Consider the following 15,635-nt stretch of genomic DNA (forward strand, 5'->3'; position numbering starts at 1 on the left):
AAGTATAACTGCTCAGTGAGTGATGTTCCCCCGTCAGTCACAGTGGTGTGAAATACCAGCCTGTCCAAAGCTGGGCTAATATAGACAATATTCTACTCACTGACTTTCTCCACTCTATGCAAACTCCATTTCCTCCTCATTCTTTCCTCTATATCCATTTTTCATATCGTCTGCTAATGTGACTGTATGAAAATGTGATAAAGTGAGGCTGGACAGACACAAATGAGTCCCGGAAAGCAGGGGGAAGATAAACGTAGAACCTGAGGTATTTTAAGAAACCCGCACACAAACATGTCTGAATCAGATTAACAGCGTTTAGAAAATATGAGAGGTCAGAAACCATATTTCTCCTAAAACATGGAGAAAACAGCCAGTAAACTGAGAAAATTTTGCCAGTTTCCAGCGTAAATCAACATCTTTTCTCAAGGCATTGGATTGATCGACCTTATTTTCCTATATCAAAATATTTATTGCTTTTTCTTAAAATATATTGTCTGTTAAAGGAATAGTTTCACATTTTGGGATATACGCCTATTGGATTTTTGCCAAGAGCTAGGCGAGAAGATTGATACGAATGTCATCACATCTGTATGGAATGAAGCTACAGACAGTAGCCTGTTAGCTTAGCTTAACACAAAGACTGGAAACAGCTGGAAATAGCTAGCCTGACTTCATCTACAAGTAACAAAATCTGTCTAGCTGCACCTCTATAGCTTACCATGAATCATATTTTTTGCAGAAAATCACAACCTCAACCTATGCTTACACCCAAGCCACCCAGTCCGGTACATCTACGGAAACATATTTTTGATCAAAGACCAATAGTAGCTTTGACTCCTGGGAAGCACACGTTTCCCGGAATCCAAGTGAAATCATCATTTAGTGTTCCCACTGGCTCCTTTAATGAGTGAACCTATGTTGTTGGTGAACAAAGTGACTTAGGGGCTGCCAAGGGCAAGTGTGCTAGGAAAGAAGTGGGTCTGTCATTTAAAATAAAGTAAGTCATTTATTTCAGGGCATGAGCTCCTCTAGTCATTGGGAAAATATCCATGGTCCATCTCCCTGCCAACCATGGGGGCGCACACTCATTGCTCCCAGAAAACCAGAGGTGCCAGAAGTGTTGGGCTGCAAGCTGAAGTCCTGCAGCACAAGGGCTCCAAGCTGTCTGCATGAACCCAGTTCTTTGATATTACTCATGGGTTTGAGATGCTTCACTTCAGATGCTTCAAATGACTGACATCAGTGGCACAACCGTCAAGGAAGCAAGCTAAGAAGGAGGGAATTTTCAAGTGGAAAAGAAGGGAAAGAGAAAGTTTTCCCATGCAGCAGTAATTATATGTTTGGATGTTTGCTCAAATCCAGGCTGAGAAAGGCACGCGTCTTTAGGGATGTATATTCAACAAAACCAAATGGAACTGCAGCTTTCACATATAGTATGCAAGCATAATCCTCAAAAACGTCCAGGGTGTCAGAGCGAGGCTTGTTTCCACTTAGGTCTTGATGGCACCGCTGTGAAACTGGGAACAGCTGCATTGGGTCTCATTAAATTAGGTTGTGAAGTCTTGGCCTGGCAATAACCTTGCACAAAACAAAGCCAGACAGTGCAGATAGCCGCAGGCCCTCAAAAGTCTGATTTATCTAACTTATAAAAATAAACTCAGATCAAATACAGCTCTCATATCTTCTGGAAAACAGGGACAATCAAGATATCCCTTACTTCCCTTTGCTTTGAGATAAATCACCTTTTATTTGTTTTTAATTGTATTATCCAAGAATGCAAATGTCCATGAAATTGTTTAATATTTGGAAAATCTGTGTTGGCTCCGAGGTCCTATGTCACCAAAGAAACTTTTATCTTTGGCTGGATGACTACCAACTATTTTACCCCTTAAAATAGCCTGATAAGTGCTCAACCTCCAGTTGTTTGAGAACATCTGAATGGTGAGTTAATCTGTAACTCTGCTGTCGAAGTGTCCTTGAGCAGGACACAGATCCCACCTACTGAAGTAGTCAACCGTCCGGGTCACACGGAGCTCAAAAAGAAACCGAACCATTCATGCCACACATACAAAAATCACTCATTTTGCTCAATGTACAGCTAAACACCACGTCTGAATGAGAGTTGAAATGCAAGAGGTTGTGACAGACTCACAAGTGCCAGCTGGAAACCAGACCTGTAGCTCTGCCATGCTCAGTGATGCAGGGTGCTGCAAAGTGTGCTGTCCACCGGAGGCATGTGGAGGAGTGTGAAAGCTTTTGGCACACATAAACATCACTACACAGTCCAGACATCACGTTACACACCACCTGCACCTGAAATAACAGTGAGGCCAAAATCTGCATGTTGCTGAATTGTCACAAAGCTGCATCTGTTTGCCGACTGAAGATATAAAGTTTATACATAGGAAATAGCCACATAACAACAACAACAAAAAGGAATTTGCTCTGTCATGGAGACTAAGAAGAAAATATTTATAAATAAAAAATTTAAAGCATTTAAATGTATTTATACGTAGATAAATACTTATTATTTTATACAGCTGTGTTTTATTATCAATAATTAATTATATATTTATATACCATGTACGGATGCTTCATATAATGAGTTAATAACGCTTTTCATCACTTTTTTTATTAACATATACAAAAAGAAATCCAACAATAAACACACTGACTAACTAATAAAGTTAATTCAAAAATTCAAAAACAAAAAAAAAAAATAAACAAAGAAAAGGGGTCAGAATATATACAAACTTCTAATCCTCAACTGTGAATACATATTTAAATGAACATTTTGGCAAAAGCTATAAACAACCATTGATTAGCTTGTCTTTCATTAAAAATAAATACATTAATAACACTTAAGTGCACATCTGATTGGAGCCTTGATACAAGTTGTATTCAGTATATGGAGTTATATGTGCAATATGTTAGTGTTTATACAGCAGAGGCATTTTAGGCCTGATGGGCCGTGCCGTGTCTGCTCTTTATGAGCGGGACTACAATGCTACAAGCTCCCCTCCCTTTTTCACCAGTGGAAACAAGTGATCACACCATATCCTTTTACATCTCTGATGGGTTTTTCAGCCATGTTGCGCTCTGCTGTAATGGAACATCCACTCATGAAAATACACATGGCAAGCTGTTTGAAGATATCAGCCATTCACTCCTCTTTCCTTTTTTTTTTTTTGTCATTTTCCCATTACAGAACTGCTGGAACATTTTTTCAGCAGTTTTCCACTCTTCATGCCAAAGAAAATTATTTTAATAATATTTGAAGATAAGCAATATTCTTACATATTTAACAATTTTATTTACCTATAAACTGAATATATTTAACTGGTGTCTTTAAAGTTTTGGTGTACTTTTAATATCAACTTACTATATGAAGTTTTACAATGTTATACTGAGGGAAAGTTTTTTTATACATATGATATGACATATGATTGGGTTTTAATTATACTTTTGAGAGAATTAGGCTATATTGCAATATTGAGGTTGTGATTTAGTTGTGAGTGACTTTAATCTTAGCTCTAAAAGCATAAAAAAACGTATGGAAAATGTCATCAGTTTACTCCTTTCAGTGATAAGAACGTAGACAGCAGTGGTGTTAACATTTTCCATGTGTCCAAAATAGACTGTTCGCCTCAGTACCAACACTTCAGCCTACTGTGTATTGATTGATTGAAGTTGACTTATCTGAAAAGTGAGAAAATGAGAAATTGTAGCAGCTTTCAACATAAATAATTCATCTTAAAGAATATGTGGTGAAGTCTTTGACTGCATTTGTTGCTGTGCCAGCATGCGCCGCCTCCACAACTAATGATATATCTGGATATATATAGTCTGGCTGGTCGTAAAGTCAAGTCAAGTTTTTTATATCTTAACAGCTCTTCCGACTTCTGTGAAAGGGTTGTTGGCTGCACACATGTTCAGAAGCACAGCTGTTGGCATTGTCTAAAACAAAGAAATGTCAGAATCTGTGTGATGAAAATCTTTCTAGGCAATCCTTTTTCTACCAAACAGTTGGAATAGTCTTCATAAGCTGTTTGGAAGAAACGTGACGGTCTTTTTATGCTTATTGGAGCAGTAAAAAATGGCCCTGATAACTTCAGTCATTTGTCAAAATGCTGACACAGAAGTATGGGGGCTTACTCGCTGTATTTTTGTATTTTATTTTGGGGGTGAACTTTCACCTCATAAACTACTCATCATGTGGATCTGAAGGGCTACAGTAACACAAAAGCACAGTAAAGTACTTTACAGGTATTTAAATACAATAATTACTATACACGCTATTTTACCTAGGTGGTTTAGATATAGGTTTTGTTTTGTTGGATTATTTAAGTCTGTTAGACACTTGTCATGTGTAATATAAATGTAACTGAAACTTTACATTGGGGTGTTTAACAGTTTCTTGTTACAATTGCATTCTAATACTGATAAATGTGCACTGTCCCTGATCAATAAATAAATACAGATACAACATTCAAGTAACCCGAGAGATTAAAAAATAGAAATACTAAATAAATTTCATGATTTCATATATTTGAGTGATAAAAAATAACTTACTTTTCAAATATCTAGAACTGTCTGCATGTGTATTTAACATAACACCCCCCTCTTCAAAAAAGCCTCATATTGGTAATTTTCAGTGGTGAACATTCAGATCCTTTACTTCGATATTCGATATTTTTGTTATAATACCAAATGGCAAGGTGACAACAATGTAAAAGGGGTTGCTCCTAACCTACAAAATTATCACCCAAATCTGCAGCTCCCCTCACTTTTACAGAGCTTTTTTAGTGAGTTTCCGTTACAGTTTTCCAGCTTGCACCTTTCCTGGGTTTTTTTGTTCTCTGTAGCAGCTTTGAAAAGCTCTAAAACCCCACTGTCCACTACCTGCTCAACATCAAGAGACAGAAGACAGACACAGTTAGCGACTGGCTGATTAACATAGTGAAGCATTTAGCAGCCAAAGAGTCAAATAGTTCCAGAAACAGAGCTAACAGAGGGATTGTGAATATTAGGTAGCCAGAAACACGAGTCAAACAAATGATAATCTTAACTGCTGGATGTTTAAATAACAAGAAGAGAACAAGAAGAAAGGTTGATTCGAACAGCTTTAAAGGACCAGTGTCATAGGGATAGACCTTTTGGCAGAAATTAAATATAATATTTATAGTTTTGTTTTCATTAGTGTATCATCACCTGAAAATAAGAATTGTGTTTTCATTACCTTAGAATGAGCCTTTTATATCTACAGAGAGAGCGGGCCATCTTCAACACTGTCCGAACACTGGATGCTGATATGGCCTTTCACATTTTCCGTGAGCTTTGCAGCCACCATAGTTTATCCTACAGGTTGGGAAGGGGAGGGTGATAGAAGGGGTAAATGGTAAATGGACTGCACGTATAAAGCGCCTTTCTAGTCTTTCGACCTCTTAAAGCACTTTACACTACATATCACATCCACCCATTCATACACTGCCAACAACTCATCAGAAAGAGAAACTAATACTCCCTCACACACTGATGGCACAGCATCAGGAGAATTTTGGGGTTCAGTATTTTGCTCAAGGACACTTCGACATGCAGCAAGAGGAGCCAAAATATCGAACCGCCAACCTTTTGATTAGTGGACAACCTGATCTACCTTCTGCTCACCCCAGAGACAATGACAAATAAACATTAGAATATTATGCTATTCTCATTTGGATACATTACACTAACAGCACAAACTATTGCTCTCACACATGTGCTGTGACCAACATCCAGTGTGCACATGTGACCTCATGTTGAATCACTTTCTAACTCCCAAGCATTCAAATCCCAATTCTGACATCTGTCAGAGGAGGCAGGAGTAAAAATTGAAAAAGAGGACATGTAATTGCATAACCATGCCGTATTTTAATCTTCTTCACCTTGGAGATGGCATTACATCAAATAACTTCACTCAGGCCAGTACTTTTTGGCACTTGAGTCAGGTCTCATGCGTGGGCCCTAGAGAGCAGCAGAGCAGGTGTTTCCAGCAAACCTCCCAGTGTTTCACTGACAGTCGGATGTGTCGGTGGGGCCCACAGTTACTTTGTCATATGGACGAGGCTACAGAGGCGAATCCCGGGAGAAGCAGACACTGCATACATCAGGATCTCATTACTGGCTTGCCGCATATATACAGTGTCATATAAAGTTTAGGCCCCAGGCTATGTTGTCACTTTTTCTGATTTGTACTTTTTTCCTGTATGTCCAAGCGCCTGATGCATGCATTCAGAAAATCTGAGCACATTATCTCCTTTCATGACACTCCAACACACAGTCATCCAAAATTATTTTATTATATAATCAGATTCAGCGCCTTATTTACTAAAGCCTGCACAAAACCTAAATGAATGCAGCTTTTTCCAGAGTTCTTCCTGATTTATTCAGACCATTTGCACAAATGTAGTCAGTCACAGTTTTCCAGTCAGAATACCAGCTGATGCAGCTGAATGGGCTGTCTGGTCAAATCATTTGCATCAGACTTCTGCATGGCTCTTCTCTTTTCCTCACACTTTCAAAGCAGTTTGTGCTCTCACCTGCATATCTATTACTGGGCCACCCATTGTATTATAACAAATACATTTACTGCATAATGAGGAATATGCACATAGGCTTTCTCACAGTGAGACCCAAAACCTCTAAGTGAAGGCTGAGAAATTCACTGACCTATTATCTTAAAGACTTACGCAGAGGGGTTCAATGAGTGTTAATTTGTTTCGGGTAATAGGAGTGAAAGCCAGTCACAGTCTATTGACGCAGAATGGCTCATAAATCACACTTATGCAGTGATTTCACTTAATCCTTGGTGCATTCTTTATACAGCATGCTCATCCAAATCACCCCTGTGTTGCTGAGCCAAAAGTATAGTTCTTCCTGGCTGAAAGCTGTTGGCTTTGGCCAGCTACATCAACCTGATTCAGTCTTGACTGAAAAATGTCAGCTGCAGCCACTGATTTTTAAAAGAGTTACTTATTAATTTCTAGAAATAAATAAGTAAAGGTTGTGCTGCTCTCCCAATAAGGTGACAACAGAGAGATGAGAGATTTTCAAGATTAAAGCGGATGTTTTGGTGCTGAGTTGGCGAGCTTTTCCACATGTCAAAGAAGCATGTAGTCCAGCTTCATTACATCTGGTCTTTAGTTTGATCTAGCAAGGAAGCTTTTTTAAATTATTTTTATAGCCTCTCCACTTGATTTAACAGTGGACAATAAATAAGAGTAGGTGGATGTCATGCAACAAATGTCAAGAGCTGCACTGAAACTCACGACATTACTCTTATATGGTATCCAATTGCCTGCTGTACCAAAGAAGGGCCCTAGAAGGGCAACTTTAACAGTAACACATAACTCATTTAATGAAAGCTGACATTTCTTGGAACAGGTTATTTTTTTGTGGTGAGGTGCCCCCCCAACACATCTTTAAATCCAGTAACCTCATATCAACTGCACTTTTCCACTAAGGAGGCACTGAAATGTGAATGAGACACTCTCCTTCCTGGCTACCCACTTTGGGTAGGAGGCACACTGATCGTTAGTCTCTTCTGCTTAGACTTATGTTTTCACTGTGATTTACGTTTTCCATCTAACATCGTTCTCATGTACTAACCTCTTGCATGGCTGGACTTTGGCTACGTCCTATGTTGCAGTTTAGGCAATTCTAAGAGTGAATCAATATTTCAGTGAAACGTTATTCACTTTATTTTGATTTTATGCATCTGTTAGCTTATTTTTTTACACTGAGGCTTCCAGCCTGTTTATGATTGTGCAATAAAACGTTTCCTTCAAAACAAAGGTTTCAATGTGTTTTGCTTATTCTTTACTACACTTGGATGTTTGACCTTCATTGTGCAGAATTATGTGCAGAGTTTGGAAGTTGAACGTTTCTCTTTGTTCACTTTATTGAACGCGTTCATGTACAAGCAGGTGTTTGTGACATCACAAATTGAAACCACTCATGGTCCAATATGCAACTTGCATGACAAAAATATGGTGTGGAAGTCTGAAACTGCCAGCAAATGTATGCTGAGATTAGTCTTTTCAATAAAGTAGGGAATGTCTTACATACAGAAGTTTAACTTTTGGGAAAAAAAGCTTATTTGTATATTAATAGATTTGGGGTTTTTAATGAGGGAAAGAGATTAAAATAATCGTTTATAAATAGCTTATTAAACTGTTTTGCTGAAAAACCATATGAGATAAATTGAGATTCATTGTTTGATGTCATATTGTTTGTTTTATCTTCAAACATCTCTGAAGGGGAATGTTTACCATCATACTTTAATTGCGGAGTAAATCAGTACTTGTGCTACTTCATACAGCACAAATAACCCTTTGTTTCTAAAAACAGTAAGAGCTTTTAGACATAACAGACAATAAAGTAGTATATTGTACTGTAAAATAAGTTTTAAATTCATTCATTCACCATCTATGCATTCTTCATCCTCTTACCGTCTTATTTTATTAAGACGAATCAAAGGATATAATCTGATTGAATAAAATAAATGTAAATGTCTTGCTCTATGTACTCACAGTAGACTGTATTGGTCATCATTTCTAAGTAAATCTTGTGTTATTTCCTTAAACTGTCTCCATATTTTATCAAATCAGGAAGCAAAACCCGGTAGGATCTTCTATGAAAGACACGGTAAATGCCACATGTGCATTCTGCATCAAGCTTGACTACATAAAGTTATTACTTTTGACTAACCTAGTCTGCCGTAAGGTAATCGTGAAATGGTTGCCTGAAAATGAGCTGGATATACATCAACGTTGACTTTGGCAACTTTGTAAAGGTGCTATGGGATTTAAAATAGCTAACACATGTATCCAACAGTGATTCTTCCTCACTTCAGCTAACAGTGTAAAACCTGCTGTGCTCCATCACTTCTGTAGCTACAGAGTGACTTGCACATACTTACTGAATATTATTCCCCTGAGTCCCTTCACACTCATTCTCTTTGGTATTTGAACATAAAGGGCTTCCTGAGTTACTTTACTGTATGTTTGGACCTCTTCAGACAGGCATGTCCTCTCTTCAAGGTTATTCGGTTGTAAAGGACATTAGGGCTGAAGCATTATGGGACCTGTAAAAAGAGAGCTTGGAAACACTTTTCAGCAACCCCCAAGGTGGAACGGTCACAGGACCCTCCCGACCTCTTTCCTTTCAAAGAAAAAAAATCTGTTTGGTTTGGCATGGACGTTTTTTTCTTTTCTTAAAAAATATGTGTCAACAGATTTTTTTTATTGCAATATCTGCAAGAGGAAAATTTACTCAGTTTAAGTTTTTTCTCATCCAAGAGATCTCTGTGTTCAGTGCACCTTTACTTCCCTCTAGGGTTGGGAAGAGGAAATTGTCTGACAATGTCTTTTTGGTCAAACTGAAGAAAGCATTAAAAGTGCATGTCAGGGGTTTAACATCAGTCAGGAAAAGTAATGAGTGTAGATGTTTCCACTTCAGCTCTATCTTACTTCACTTAGGAATAATATATTATATTCTGTGAGAGGAGAAAGTGTATCTAAGTCACTGTTTCCATGAGCCAACTCATAGGGATGTAATTATTAACTGTGAAAACCCTGATGGATGCCCGAGTGCTTGACTCACTTGAATGTGACTTTTACTTTCGTCTCTTTACTTTAATTTCGGGAAGTGGGTTATTTGGCCTATTAAAGTTACTCATGTTGCAAAGTCAATGGAGGAATATTAAGACTGGCTTTGTATCCATAAAGGGAGTTTTATATGATTATTTAACAAAAGAGGGAAAACGTACATGGTTCTCAACTACAAAATACTAAAGTTTCACCAGTCACTGACAGCCTGATTTTTAGGAAAATGTGTTACAAATAATAGTCTTATTAAATATTTCAACTTGATGCAGTCATAAAAAGGTGGCATTTCTAGTCTTGAATTACCACTGTCCATTACACGAGTATAGCTCAAACATTTAAATTTAAACCTGCTAGAGGGGCAATTTAAGTTAATGAGTCCAGTACTGTGTTTTTAAGTGGGATGTATTTCATGTTCATTTAAATTACACCACAACATTGATGCTACTAATAACAAACTCCATTAATGCATTCATTTTGGGTTCAACTTCTTCTTAAAAATCACCTTTTTCTTATGCACCTACCACACACAACCAGCAGGGGGTGCTGCCCGCCATAAAGCAGCGCCGCTTACCACTTACCTGTAAAATCCCTGTCATAATGGCTACATATTAAACATTGTGCTTACTGAGGAAGCTGCTCTGTCATCGTGGTTATTACTCAAATTCAGCCAAAATGAAACAAGGAAGCGACTTTGTTGCTCAGACAGCAGCTAACTATTTTGTATTGGCTTATCATTGAACATTTGGGAAGAAAAGCCCACTGCGCATGTGCCCCACTCCTAGTTTGACACTCGTGCCTTTCCTGTTACCAAATAAAGACAACACAGAGAAAAAAAACGACAGAGGTCTCACTCAGTACCGCTTTGTGGCTCAAAGAAATGAAAACGAGTGTACATTGCACCAACATCAGGAAACGTTGCGAGATAAGGTCGCCCTGGTATAAATAGCTTCACTTATAAATATCCTACTTGGTCCACATCAGCCATAAACTAAATACGCTTTGTCATTGCGGTCACCATGGGAACAGTAACTGTGTTTTTGAAACATCGTGCAAGGAATAAACGATCTTCGCAGCGAGTCTAGCTCCAGAGTTTCCAGAAGGAAGCGACGCCTTCACATGCGCGTCTCCATCCCCGGACCCAGGCGTGTCTTCGTGATGGGTGTGGCTCCTTTTTCACAGTGAAGTTTTGCTTTCAGCCACTGACAGCGGGTAAACTGATGAGTACATGCTTGAATGAGTCGCAGCTGAAAAAAAAAAAAAAATTCTGAACAAGAGCTATCAGTGACTCCCAGAGTGGCATGGACGTATAGTGGAAGATACTGATATCTGTGGAAGGGTTGAAGGTGTTTTCTGTCAGGACAACTCTCTTGGATCAAGGTAAATGTCAAGGTGGAGGTACTTTAAGGTGCTGAGTAAAGAACTTGACCTTTATCTGTCTGGTGAATTAACCTTTATGCATTCTGATCATTTGTTCATTTTAATCTCTATGTCCTTGTAAATACTGCTATCAGATTTTAAATGTTTGTTGCTACTTTGCGAGCCTGTGTTTTACCAACAAAAACAGCTTGATGGTAAATAATAAGGATACTGCTTCTCAGAGCTGAGCATGATTGTCCCGACCTTTCAGAGCACATTGATCTAATAACACAGTATGAATATAAACTGTTATTACCAAGACAAAACTACAACATAGGTATGGCTTAGTATATATGCTGATATATACAGTGTCCCTATCCCTGAAAAGGTCGTGTGCACTGTGAGGAGCAAACCTGATTGGCTGTTTATGCACAGTCCCAGCTCAAAAGGCTCCATTCAGCAAATGAAATCAGTCCAGTCAAAGAAAACCTTTATGTCAGAGTGGGCTGAGTGACAGCCAATGGAAACAGTAGCTGATAGCTGTGTTTGACCGAGCAGAATGGTGAAATATGTTTGTGTTTAATAGGAGGAGGAGTTTTTTTAATGCTTGAAATTGTGCAACTTTTGTTTTGTTTACAGAACAATGGGCCTCGTGCAGCTGTTGAAATCCCAGTTTTTGAGCCAGCTGATCATCTGCTATGTGTTCCTGGTCAGCGGCCTCATTGTCAACCTGTTGCAGCTCTGTACTTTACCTCTGTGGCTGGTCAGCAAGCAGCTGGCCCGCAGGATCAACATCAGGCTGGGCTACTGCATCAGTAGCCGTAAGTTGTGTTCATACTCTCTGCTACACCCATGATACAGAAGTCTGTTGGTACAGTGTATCTTTGTTGCAATGAATAAGATTTAAACCCCACATGCATGCAGTGGAATTCTTAATCAGTCTGCATGTACAATAAAACCACTAATGATCCCCCTCAGAGATGGTAGCTGCCCTGGAGTGGTGGTCTGGGACAGAATGCACGCTCTACACAGACCCAAAGAGTTACCCCCTGTATGGAAATGAGAATGCAATTGTGGTTCTCAACCACAGTTTTGAGATAGACTTCCTGTGTGGTTGGACCTTCTGTGAGCGATTTGGTGTTCTTGGGGTAAGATAAAGGGTCAGGGAAATATTCACAATTTCGCTTTTTTTGACCTTGAGGTTTTTTTTTTGCATTTTAGTACTATCTGTATCTGTCTTTTTTTAACATGCTTTACTTTTTCATCTTTTTTCAGAGCTCAAAGGTGTTAGCCAAAAAAGAGTTGAGTTATGTACCTGTTATTGGGTGGATGTGGTACTTCCTGGAGATAGTTTTCTGCAAGAGGAAGTGGGAGGAGGACCGAAGGACAGTGGCTCAGAGTCTTCAGAACCTGCGGGACTACCCGGAAAACTACTGGGTGAGTTTCACCTGGTTGTAAAACCTGTTGTATCACTGAATGTGCTAGCTTAGCTGTCATGCAATATCCCAGTGATCATTCTGGATTTGGAATAATGCTTTTAATAAACAACTTTCTTGGGCTAGTTCTTGCTTTACTGTGAGGGTACACGCTTGACACCAAAGAAGCACCAGATCAGCATGCAGGTGGCTGAGAGCAAAGGTTTACCCAAACTCAAGTATCATCTTCTGCCCAGGACCAAAGGATTCTGGGTAACTGTCCAAAACCTCAGAGGAGCTGGTGAGTATCCATCATTGATGAAGTATTTAAATATGGCCACCAGCAGATGTGGCCATATTAATGGGACAATGCACATTAAATAACATGACATAGGTCCTTATTGTAGATGTAAATGTGCTAGATTTAGCCATACAGGCTCATTTTCATCTGCAGTCCCTGCAGGTTGATGGCATGTGTGAGCTGGATGTCTGTTAGAGGGTAAAGCTAGATGCATTTGCAAATCAAATGAGTTTAACAGCTAACTGTTGCTGTGTGCTTTGTCCTGCGCAGCTGCAGCTGTTTATGATTCCACACTGAACTTCAGAAACAATGAAATGCCAACTCTGCTTGGAATTCTAAATGGGAAGAAATATCACGCGGACTTATACGTGAGGTACAAAGAAATGTTTTGCTATGACAACTGTAACAACATTACACTTCCTGTTTTCTGGTGTAATCATTCTTTATCTGAGAGATCTGACTTCCCCTCTCACTTGCAGGAGAATCCCTCTAGAGTTGATCCCAGAAGATGAGGCAGAGTGTGCTGCTTGGCTCCACAAACTCTACCAGGAAAAGGTTAGAGACTGTTGAAGTTGTAAATTTCTGATGGATAAAGGGTTTTTCCATAGGGCTCTGTTTGGTGGAGGCGGTAAGCCACCCAGATCTGATGGCCTTAACAGAAGTTTATGCATTAAATATTTAGAATGTACTGTTTAAAACGGTGCTTAAGTTCCTTTTCCCTTAAGATGAATGTTTTATTTCATAAAAGTTGGATGTTAATGAGGTGGTTTCAGGCAAGGTGGCCCCTCTCCAAGCTAAGACATTGGACTGTAACGTGTCTTTTGTGGAAGTCTATCGCTTCTCTCATTGCTTTACTGTTCACACACTTCATGGCCTCTAAGCAACTTATTAATATGAACTTGCTAATAGTAAATATTATACAAAGTAGTTGGTTCCTACCACTTTCTAAAGTTATTGGCATATTCAAAGAACAAACTTAGCCATGTTCTTATCTGTTTGCATTAATGTGTCAACAGGATAGCTTTCAGGAGCACTACACACAGACAGGCCGTTTCCCTGGCCCCATAGTGAGCCCTCCACGCCGACCCTGGGCCTTGATCAACTGGCTGTTCTGGTGCTGCTTGCTCCTCTACCCACTAGGCCTGCTACTCGCTCAGCTCATCAGCTCTGGATCAATGCAGACCATCTTAGCTTCCGTGGCTTTCTGCTCCACAGGTTGGTTTCATGCATTCATGCCTACAGTGAAGTCACCCTGACATGGGTGTGACGGCCCTTCCCTAAATTTAACCAGCTCCTTTTTGTCCAAACGGTCCATAAAGCAGCAGATTTGACAACTCAAATGTAAGTTCCCCCCATTTTTGGAAAATATGATTTATCGGTCTTGGGAGCATGTCCCCAACGGCATTCAGGCATGTGCTTACTTAGCAAAGTTGGTTAACATTCATCCATCTGAGTAGTTTCACTGAGTTGTTAAACAGGAAAAAGGTTTCTCTAACAGCATGTCACAGTTTCCACAATAAATAATTGACCTTGTTTGTGGTTTTTCCTGAAGAAAACCAGCTAAATCTTAAGCATTTATTAAAAAAGTGTCATAAGTTTGAACTTAATACTTGGATTTTCTCCAGATATTGGTTGTTGACTGTCGTAGCCCGTAACTTCAGATCTTAATGTGATACATTAAAGCACGTCATGAAATTCTGATCCTGAAAAGTCTTCTTATTATCTTATTTAAAGGGGAAAACTTACTAAATAAAAAAGTGAATTTACTGTGGAAATAGCCATGTCCTGTACAGAATCTCAAAACCTGTCACCACTTCTATGTGACTTGCTGAAATAATATTCTAAATGTACCATTTTTTAAACTTTCCCTCACAGTTTCACTGGGATTTCGCTGGATGATTGGCCAGACTGAGATTGACAGAGGCTCAAGCTATGGGAATAACTAAACAACAACTAACCTGAACAAACTCAGGGCTGTTTCTTTGCACAGCTACTAATTTGCAAGCTTGCCCGGCAGAAGAATGTGTAAACACCAGTCCGACATGATCTGCTGGTCTAACAAGTACAAACCTGCTTTAAAGCATAATGTTGATAGTGTAGTGCCATCTTAACGGTTGGCTGCAGAAGCTCGAGATGTTTAGATCATGAAACTGGAACTGTAGTGGTCAGCTTGCTTTGGGAAACATGCAATAAGAAACTGAGGCAAGATTAAATATGGCTTTACTGCATTCCCCTCAAAGGAGAGTGTAAATATTTGAATATAGTCAAGACAAACATTTTCACTGGTAACTTGAAGTGAAATTCAACCATGTGAACAATGGACTACCTCTTTGATTGTAATGCAAAGCATTTTCATGGCGGAAGGAAATAAACATTTCACTTTTTTTAAACATGTTGGTTTATTAGAATTCTTTATATATAGCAAACACTAGAGGAGCAGAAGTTGTGTGTGTGTGTCAGTGTCTGTGTTTGGTTGTGTGGACGTTTTGAGTTCAGCAGCTGGGAGGGAGAGCGTCCCCCATTTCTCATGAACAGCTGATCTCTTTATGACAGCAAGAACAGACACAACAATAACCCCTCCCTGAAACGTTAGTCAGGGACTCAAATGCTACTTTCATATCCTTGTAGTCTATATGACTACATTATATGACTAACACTTGAGGATTATATATCAAACATTGTTTGAAACAGAAGATCTCTATCCCTCCTTTTCTTTCCATAAAGATAGAAAAAACCATCATACTGGCAGGATTTTAATCACATACTAATCAACAGGACTACACAAGTCCATACTTTCATTTTAAAGACACTAGTTGGGGGGGGAAAAGGAAAGAGTTATAGTGACCCCTAGTCACTATATAGTCACTATAGTCATGCTAAAGCATATTAGCTTTGGCTGATCTTAAAAACAGATGC

At 39.1% G+C, this 15,635-nt stretch overlaps 1 protein-coding gene across 1 annotated transcript; it reads left to right on the plus strand.

The window, feature by feature from the left end:
• Positions 1 to 10,785: 10,785 nt before the first annotated feature.
• On the plus strand, positions 10,786 to 15,109 carry agpat4 (1-acylglycerol-3-phosphate O-acyltransferase 4 (lysophosphatidic acid acyltransferase, delta)). Its single transcript, XM_035663297.1, has 9 exons — positions 10,786 to 11,024; positions 11,643 to 11,824; positions 11,982 to 12,151; positions 12,279 to 12,440; positions 12,566 to 12,719; positions 12,990 to 13,092; positions 13,199 to 13,274; positions 13,736 to 13,934; positions 14,595 to 15,109. The coding sequence occupies exons 2-9, from the start codon at positions 11,647 to 11,649 to the stop codon at positions 14,663 to 14,665; spliced, it is 1,113 nt and encodes a 370-aa protein (XP_035519190.1). The 5' UTR covers positions 10,786 to 11,024; positions 11,643 to 11,646; the 3' UTR covers positions 14,666 to 15,109.
• The last annotated feature ends 526 nt before the right edge of the window (positions 15,110 to 15,635 follow it).

The sequence above is a fragment of the Morone saxatilis genome, unplaced genomic scaffold, assembly GCF_004916995.1.
Source record: "Morone saxatilis isolate NCDOM2014 unplaced genomic scaffold, NCSU_SB_2.0 Contig19, whole genome shotgun sequence".
Lineage (NCBI taxonomy): Eukaryota > Metazoa > Chordata > Actinopteri > Moronidae > Morone > Morone saxatilis.